General features: G+C 40.1%; 1 protein-coding gene across 5 annotated transcripts in view; it reads left to right on the top strand.

Annotated features, from left to right (window-relative positions):
- Window positions 1-9,486, top strand: part of STXBP5 (syntaxin binding protein 5) — a 204,330-nt gene that overhangs the window by 50,005 nt on the left and 144,839 nt on the right. For all 5 annotated transcript variants that reach the window (XM_019550115.1, XM_019550113.1, XM_019550112.1 and 2 more), the window contains exons 3-4: window positions 3,655-3,736; window positions 5,168-5,268. In XM_019550115.1, the coding sequence (XP_019405660.1) occupies window positions 3,655-3,736; window positions 5,168-5,268 (183 nt within the window). The remainder of the gene's footprint in view (window positions 1-3,654; window positions 3,737-5,167; window positions 5,269-9,486) is intronic.

The raw sequence follows: 9,486 nt of genomic DNA, 5'->3' as shown, positions 1-9,486 counted from the left end.
GCCTCCGGGGGTACATAGAATAAAAAAAGGTTGATAACTCCTGATTTAGAGTGATTTTTAAGAAGAAAAATACTATAAAAGCATTGTTTCTCAATACAACGTCTTGTGAGCACTTAGCCATTTAAGGAAAAGGGAAATATTGTCGTCTCTAAAAGACCTATCATTATGGATGGATGCTACTGAGGAACTTTTAATCTGGTAGCTAAATTCCTCTTTTTGTCTCTTTGTTACTAAAAGATTGTCCTGCAAATGCAGTTCAGTATTTAAGAGTATGTTGGAATCTGACAGACCATTTAATTGTGATTCATTGAAAAGATGGATGAGGTATTTTCTGCTGCAAAGAATAAAATATATCAACTGTGCTAGCAAACATTCCATATGATTATTTATGAAATGCCTACCTACCTCTTGGCTATTCCTTCAAACATTTGCATTTTGAGATTGTAGGTAAATGTGTTTGTCGTACAATTGGGAGTAGCATGAAGATACTAGGATGGTGGGAATATGACAAGTCTATTGTAAAAAAACGGGGAAAAAAGTTGCACAAGAACAAGAAAAAAACCCAAAACAAACATTTTTATCTTACTGTAGTACATGTTTCTGTAACAGACTCAAAGTAAGTAACTTTAATGGGACATTTAACGTGTTATTGTTTGAATCCTCTAATCAGATAAAATGGGAACATAGGGATTGATGTACTGGCTCAGATGAGTTGTACCTGTATTGTATTTACCTGAATCCAAGACTACCCTAAATTTAAGATGACCCCCCTTCCCCCAGTAATTAGATTCTATACATGGGAAATATTTATAAATATGTTATAATTTTTCCATGTATAGAAGAATCTGATTATTGGGGGATTGTCTTAAATTATTGGGGGATTGTCTTAAATTCATTCACACAGCAGGGCAAGCAATGGTAGGGGTCAGGTGATAGGGGAGGCAGTAAGGGGGCAGTTTCTTATATTAAATAGTGCCTTTTTTTCTATTTCCTGTGGGTATTTCAAGGATCATAAGCAGATTTACCTTCTGTCCAGTATTTTATTCTCTTCTTTTTATAGATGGAATTATTTCCATGCCTTCAGTCATCATAGTTGCCCATTTTTAGATCTACTCTTTCAGCTATTGGTTATGTTGAAAATGGCCTTGTGGACACCTCCTTTTCAGCTTTACCATGCCTACACAAAAGATGCTCTTTATGCAATGTTGGGCATCTGTATTAGGTTAGATAAGCAGGCTTCTTCTAGAGCAGCGTTTTTCAACCTGTGGGTCGTGACCCAAAAGTGGGTCACAAAAATATTTCAGAGGGTTGCAAGCAAATGTCAGAAAAACACATGAATGCATTGATCTCCCTTCTCAGGCTGGCAGTGTTCCAGCCTGCAAGGGGCTGCTAGGGGCTTGGCCAACATGTAACCTAGTCAGTGTTGTTGGAGGCAGCCCCAGCACCGGATGAAGGTAAGTGTATGGGGAGCAGGGGTTTGAGGGCCAGGGCTTGGGAACTGCCGGGGTAGGGGTGGTGATGTGTGCATGTGTGGAGGGGATGGGGAGTGGTGGGGGGAGCTGCCAGCTACCTCTGGGGGAAGGTGGCCTGTTAGCCAAGGACTGATGCTGTGGGAGGGAAGACGGGGTGAGGCACTGTAGGTTGGACACTAGCAGGGCCAGGGGGTTGTAGGTCAGGACAAACCATCGATCTTTGCAAATGGGTCCTGGTAAGAAAAAGGTTGAGAACCTTGCTCTAAAGTCAGTAGAGAATGCTTAGCACTTCTGAAGGTGATTGAGATGCTGAGCTAGCCAGTAGGAAATACTAGGCTGGGTAATATGTCTGAACTTCTGTTGCTCTATAGTTTAGGCATCTGGTCAGTTGCACAGTAGGTAACTCTTCAGGTTTTTATTCCTTGGACTGTTTTACACATTTTACATTAGACAGTCAGTGGTTACAGGGAAAAACCTCCAAAAATAACCCTGGCAGCATTGATTAGAACTCAGGTTTTTCTTCCCCTTGCTGTATGTACTAATCATGAGGCTACAGAAGCATCTTCCTTCTTGTTAATATTTTTTCTGGTCCTGTGGTTTTTTTGTACTTCTGCCTAGTAACCCACTTCCCCACAGGATACCCCACCCAGATTGTTTTATAGATTGGTGGTTACAGGTCTCTCTTAGTAAGTGAGAAATAAGAGTTTGAATACCCCCAGGCCAAGCAAGACATAAAATCTAGGTCCCCTGCTCCTTTGAGTGGTCTTATGGCTAGACTATTGTTCTGTGTTTTTAAGTAAAAGTAATGGTAGGTGGTACACTTATTGGAGTCAGTGCTGTTGAGGTGAGTTAGGCATGCCTCTGTGACCAAACAGAATAGGCCCCCTGAGGATTTAGACACCCTCATAGCTCTGATCTGGATCACAGTGGAGCTTATGGAGAAGTTAAATGACTCGTTGCTCAGACTACATAGCTTCTAAGCATGTTAACAAGACCCTGAGGCTTTTGAACATATTACGCTAAGCATGTGTTTTATTTAGATCGTAGTAAGCCTTAATAGGCTTATAGTTTTCTGAGCATTTGTACATTAGTGCTTACTATGATCTAAACATTGATCATACCAGATCAGTGCTAGGACCACAGTGGAGCTGGTTCAAGACTCTGGTGTGGTACTACAATCTAGATATAGATAGCAGTGCTGTACCAGAGTTTTGAATTGGCTTTGGTGAGATCCCAGGACTGAGGATAAAAATCAACTGATTTTTTTTTTTCAGTCTCAGTCCTGGGATGGCAAGAAAGGCAGTTCAGTATTTTCCCGCGAGGTGTTGGAGCTGGGAGCAACACTTATCTGGTACCAGAGGCAGTCCTCATCCCCTCCGGGAATAAGTTCTTTTCACTAAAGTGTCTTCATGTTTATTTTTCTACCTCTGAGACTTAATAGAATAATCAGAACTTTTCTGGTGAATGTATAGACTCTGAAGGAATACTCATGTCGTCCTTTACAATGCTAATTTCAATATTGCCCTGCATCTTTGTCCTGTTTTTTTCTGTCCAGTTGTGCTGCTGCAGCTTCTTCCTTCATCTATAGCTGTAAAACCGATAGTGGAGTTAGCTAATAAATAAAATAAATGTCCTTCAGCTGTCCAGGGCATTAAAAGGAATTATTTTTATTACTCAAGGAAAGAAAAGCCAGTTGAGTTTCCCATCTTATAGCTTAGAGTCCAGGGTGTACATCATGCCTGCTAGCCAGCAGGCCCTTCAGGTATCTGTCGAACACAAGTGTTCCTAACATTTTCCTCAGAAATGGGGAGATATGTCCTTTGGAATGACTTCTTCCTTTGCCCCTTTCCTAGATTGCCTTAGCTGAATTTGTGAAAAGTTTAACTAATTGTTTTTGCTTCTTATTAGGATAGTCAGAATGACTCTCCGCCCCCCCCCCCCCCCCACAAAAAAATCAGGAAGTAAAAAAAGAAGTGGGGGGATCTGCATTTTCAAATGGGCATATCATTTTCAAACTTTTTGGTTATTAATATGTTGTCAAATTCATTAAATTTGGAATAGAAATTCAAATCTAATCTTTGAATTTCAAAGCTAATTAAGACCTGTGCACTATTTTAAGTCTATATTTATCTACTCTGTTATGTTTTACACAAACATTATTCCTTAATGCCACTAATGTCAGTTTCGGTCGGCCAGGAGTTGAATGCTACTGCCAACATGACAGCGGAGCTGCAGTAATCCAACTCCAGTTCCTGATTAATGAGGTTAGTAAAAAAAAACTTAAATCTCTACTGTAAGGCAGAATAATTTGCATAATTTCCTCAATTCTGTTTCTTTTCACTTAAAGAAAAGTCTAGTTTAAAGTACATGTGAGAATATGTATTGCTTTTTAATTTGGTTACTAGAACATGGTGCCATACTGGTAATACTATTTGGTTCCAGGTTAAAAATAAGGCACCTCTGGTGAGTTACTACTAAAACCAGTTTTGTCTGTGTGTTCTATAACAGAGATTATAATAGTGTTAATTTTCTGAAAGGAAATGGTTAAACGTACAAGAGCATTTTTAATATGAATTGGTTGCTAGTTGAATAGCAGGAAATGTTAATTATAAAGGCTTCGTATCACTTTGAGTGGTAGAGTAATTTTAAAAAGTGATCAGTTGGGATACTATACCTACTCCTGGGACACCGTCCTAATTTTTATAGTTATACAGTTAATTTTTTTCTCTCCAGTTTTGAATAGCCTATGCAGATAGAAACACTAACTCAAATATTGTCACGTGCAGAAATCAAATGGAGAAAAAGAAATACTACTTTCTGTTGGGTCTTAAATATAGGAAAGTGAGGTATAAGTTGAGAAGTAGACGTTTCTAGGCAGAACTCTTGCTTACGAGTTCTAAGAATATTCAGTTTTGGACTGTAGGGCAAAAATATTTTTTTCCTTAAGATAGTGGTGTAACATGACAAATATAAGAGAGATTTAGAGAGGTCTTGGGGTGGTGCAGCAGTGGATTTGTACCCTTCTTTGCCACTGGTTTGCCAGTGAAAGTTCTGGTTTTGGATGCTAGACTCATGCTCCAGTGAGCTTGCTGCTACTTCTGCATCCCCTTTGCCATTATGCCAGATCTGCTACTTGGGATATTTACAAATATTTCAGGATTTTAAAAGTTATTTCACAAAAGGAAGTAGTAAATTAATCTATTTTTTAAAGGCTTACTTAATCGTTCTTCAAAGGCTGTTTCGTTTTCAAGGAAGCAATATGGAGCTATTTATGTAATTAGGTATTCTTTGTATCAAAGAATCTCACATCATGTGTTTTATATACTATGATCCAGTGCCTTAATATGTTCATAATAAGTAATAGTCATTTGTGTTTTTGTTAATTTATCATTTACTTTTTTAAAGTAAGTTTTAAAGTTGAATGTTCTTTTAAGCATTAGAATAAATTTCCTATCTCAACCTTCAGGTTGAATGGTTGCAAAGCACTTAACTAACTTAATTGAACATATAAATAAATATTCATGTGCAAAATATTTTAATTAAATTATCTGGTCAGATCTGCTGCTTTTATAAATTTACTTTATTCATATTACTTAGAAGCAAGTCTGTGGAAACTAGTTATTACCCAAGTTATAACAGACTTGAACTATAGCTAGATATGTAATTACACTTATTAATTTTTTGTTTTTAAAAAGGGAGCTCTTGTGAGTGCCTTGGCTGATGATACCCTACACCTATGGAACTTGCGTCAAAAGAGACCTGCTATACTACATTCCCTTAAATTTAACCGAGAAAGGTAAGAAGTGGATTATAATCACATATGTATATGTTTGTATTGGGGGGTGTTGTCAGATATATGTATGCATGTATATGTTTTTAAAGAACAGATTTATTAATATTCAACAAACTATTTCAAATATTGCTTGCCTAAACTTAAGTGGATGAATATTTTGGTCTTCTGTTAAGTCGTTTGAGATTGTGAATCCAGCTTTTGAATAACTGATTATCATGAAACAAAGGGATTTGGACTTTTTAACCCTAAGCAAAATCACTGACCCAACTTTTAGGCATCTAGCTCCTGGCGTGGAATTTCCAACATTGACTTAGGCACCCAAGTTCTTTTTGAACAATCGTAGGGTGAGTTAGGTACAAAAGAATGGGATTCGCAAGAGCCAACCCAGTGGGAATGCTGTGGTAAAGTGTGCTTATGGTTGAGCCAAGTGATTTATACTGGATTTAAGTGCCTGTGTGTAGCTGTGAGGAATTAAGGATTAATTTACATTACACAAGTCTGCTGACACAGTGGAATGAAAAATGTAGCAGTTTTTGTAAAGCTCATAATGTAGAAGCAGTTATGTTGACTGAAAATGGCTTTTGTCAGTTAAATCTATGTAATTGGAAACTGTAACGTAGCAAAAAACTGTAATGAGAAGAAAAAGTTTGTTCGTAAATAATGCCTCGTCGCTTGGGCACTCTTCACTCTCGATATATCTGTGTTGGCATAGTCCTAGTGGCAGAAGCTGTTTAATGTAGGCAAGCACTGAGCATCATAGTTTGAAACCTTATGGAATTGGGGGTACTCTGATCATCAGAGTCTCATGAGAAAAGGACATTAACACTTTTTTCTCTGGCCATATTTTTAATGAAGGTGGCCATAGCTGCTGTGTCTCTGTGTCTGTTTATGTGTGTTTTTTGTCTTTTTTTTTGAAGTTAGTGCAGTTGTTTGTGTTTACCTGTCCTCTGATTAGGCTCTAGGAGGGCCTAGACATAGAGACACCTAGTTTGCAAATCCCAAACATCCCTGCCAAGATAGGATAAGTTCTGGGCATTAACAGAGGATCTTTAGGAGCATAAGAAAAGACCCAAGTGACTTACTGGGCACTCAGGCATGTAAAGAGCCAGGTGTGTTTCTTTGCCATGGTGACAGAATGGGGGTATTGCATAATCCTGCTTGTTTCTTGTAGCTAAGATTTGAAGCCTGATGTCTCATCCTTTAGCTAAAAAGTAAAAATAAACACAAATTGTAATATCACTGCTTTATTTATCCCTACTTAACTTTATATTCAGAATCCTAACAAAGTCAATATCTCAACACATTAAAACAATTCAAATGCTAGACTCAAGAGACAGTTAAAGGATTTAATGATGGTATTATGGGTTGTGAATATTAACTATAGTATCACTAGGATAAATGTATGTGAATCCATTATAGTTTGGGTTATTTTTAAAGACATTTGGCATTTAATTTGTGAATTTAAACAAGGTGGAAGCATGTTAGAGCTTACAGCTGATAATGGTGGCTCTCTAGCAGGTTGCAGATTTTTTGTGTACAAAGTTAATTTGTTCCTTTATTTTCTAAATTCATAATCATGCATCATCCCTCCTGGCATCACATTTCTTCAAGAACTTATTCAAATACTCTAGCATTTATTTCAGAACTTTACATAAATTTGGCATGGTGCATACTTATTGATCATGGGATAATTTATGTGGCCCTTGGAAAACGGTCAGTTTTCTTTTTGGCTAGTTTTATAAAATAAAATAAAGTGCAAACTGTGACTCCACCACAGGATAATTAGATTGGACAACTGTATCCATTGTATCCACTGATTTTAATGTATTAACAATATGATTGAAATGTTAAGGTATTAAGTACCTTGGCTCACCATAATTATACAAGCCCAAGGCAGCATTCTATGTTCTTGCACACTTAAAAACTAATTGAAATCACAGGGAATTTAATGTGTAAAAAAAAATGCAGGATTTGTGCTGTATTATACAGTGTAAATTAACAAAAAATCTGTTTTAGCTATAGGAAAGTTGTCCTGTCTTCTCCAGGGTCCCCTGAACCATAAGCACTGAATGACTTGAGACTTGAATATAACTGTTGCTGATTACTATATGGGAGGAAATTTCCCTCCTCCTCTCCCCCCTTGCTGCTGCTGTATGTGTCATGGTTTGGGGGTTTTTAAGCCTTCAGAGGCATTGGGTGTTGGCTACAGTCAAGACTGGGGTGTGCCAGTTCTCCTGCTGGGACTTAAAGCTGGAATTTCCTTGCTAAAGGGGCTTGTCCCTCTGCTCAGGGTCAGACAAATCAGTGTATTTGGGGGCAGGAAGAAATTTTGCCTATGGTCAGATTTGGTGAATGGAGTGTGGGAGATTCTGCCGCCTTCTGTAGTTGGTGGCATGGCCCTCTTCCTGGGATATTTTGAGCGTATATTAACAGCCTTTATAGCAACAGGACATTGACTACTATGGTCCCTCTGCTTTTACCTTTGGCAGGTTAGGGGGTTATGTCTTGTTGCTGTGCCAGGGTTGTTGTTTTGCTAAGAGGTTAGACAGGATACGGATGGATTTGCCTCAGGCAGGGGGTTGGTCTGCATGACCTATGGAGGTCCCTTTCAGCCCTACTTCTCAGTGATTCTGTGATAAATATTAGATAGAATTGTTTATCGTGATGTAGATTAGGGGTGCTCAGCCTACAGTCCACAGGCCAGATCCAACTCCCAAAGTGATCAGATTCTGCCTCTGGCCCACGGGATCAGCAGCAAGCAGCTTGACCCAGCATACCCTTTTCTTTGCTCTGTGCCATGCTGCTGATCCCCTCTGAAGTCCTCTCCCTGCTCTCTTCCTTTCCCCATCCCTGTGGCAAGTCGTGTTTACTCTTTGGCTCACTTTCTTCCTCCCCTCTTCCCAATGGCAGGGTGTGACAGGGTGACTGAAACACCCTGTCATGAGAATGCTGGGGGAAACAAAGAAAAGAAACTTACTGGGGGAGAACCTGGACAAAAGGTGAACCCTGTGGCAGGCCTGGGCAGGAAGGACACCACACTCCAGCTTATCAAGGGGAATAGCTGAGGCTGCAGCAGATCAAGGGCTGCTTTGGTTGAAGCCCAGAGTCAGGAGAGAGATGCAGCCAGTGAGAAGGAGATGCGCTGAAGACTTGGAGAGGAAACAGCTGGGAAGCTGGGGAGGCAGCAGATCGCGTGCTGCCATGGCCAGTACAGCTAGTCCAAGAGGGGAAATTTAAAGGGACACAGAGTGCAGTCAGCATTGATCCTGAGAAAATAAAGGAGGGAAGAAGCAGAGAGGACAGTGAGAACCGAGGTGAGCAGGGGCCAACCCTGGGGCTTGGAGAAGAATCCCAGTGCCTGATTTACCTGGTGGGAACCAGCGACAAAGCGGAGAAGCCTTCTGGGGTGGTGAGTCCAACCCCAGGGGGTGAAGATAACCCCTTTGGGAACCTAGAGGGATCAGAGAGACAAGGACAAGATTATACCCCAGTGAGGGGCAAGGCCATCCTGACTGAAGGTTAAGGGTGGGATTAGAGCTAAGGTGAGGCTGACTTCAGACCTGTGCAGGGAAGAATGGGGCAAGCAGCCAGCCTAGGGGAGTACCCTCAGTAAAAGAGTCCATAAGACAGGAACCCAAATCCTTGGTCTGATAGAGGAAAAACATCACATCTAGTGTGGTTAGGGCTGGTTATCGGGATGGTGGAGCCCTGCAAAGAGAAGCTGACTTTTTGAGCCTATAACCCATCTTTGTCTCCCAAGAAAGTGTTTTGGCACCTTTCTCTAACTTCAAGGCGTAGCAGGTGATTTTCTAGGGACAGAACACATCCTATTCCAGCAGAGAGACAACTTGGCTACAAACAGCATGTCATGGACCTCACTCATGGACCTCACTCACTCACTTCCCCCCCCCCACCCCAAACATTCCCTACTGGAGGGAAGTGGTGGGCCCATAATGCATCTGGGGTGCAAGCATCCAGCCCGCAACTCTGAAACGTTAAGCTCCACATAGTTTACAGTCCAGTGTCTATTAGTGGAAGATACAACCTAGGGTTGTGAACTATACAGAAGATATAACCCAGTAACTTTTTTTTACTTGTATCAAACACTCATTATGTAGCATATATAGTCATGACAGGTAAGCATGAGTGCTAAGAGAACTGGTATTACTAATTAAGCAAATAATGCTTCTCAATATGTCTAGCAAAGTTATGGTCCTTTTT

The sequence above is a fragment of the Crocodylus porosus genome, unplaced genomic scaffold, assembly GCF_001723895.1.
Source record: "Crocodylus porosus isolate Cpor-Errol unplaced genomic scaffold, CroPor_comp1, whole genome shotgun sequence".
Lineage (NCBI taxonomy): Eukaryota > Metazoa > Chordata > Crocodylia > Crocodylidae > Crocodylus > Crocodylus porosus.
Note: the sequence above shows the minus strand (reverse complement) of the source record. Positions and strands in the feature narration are given on the sequence as shown.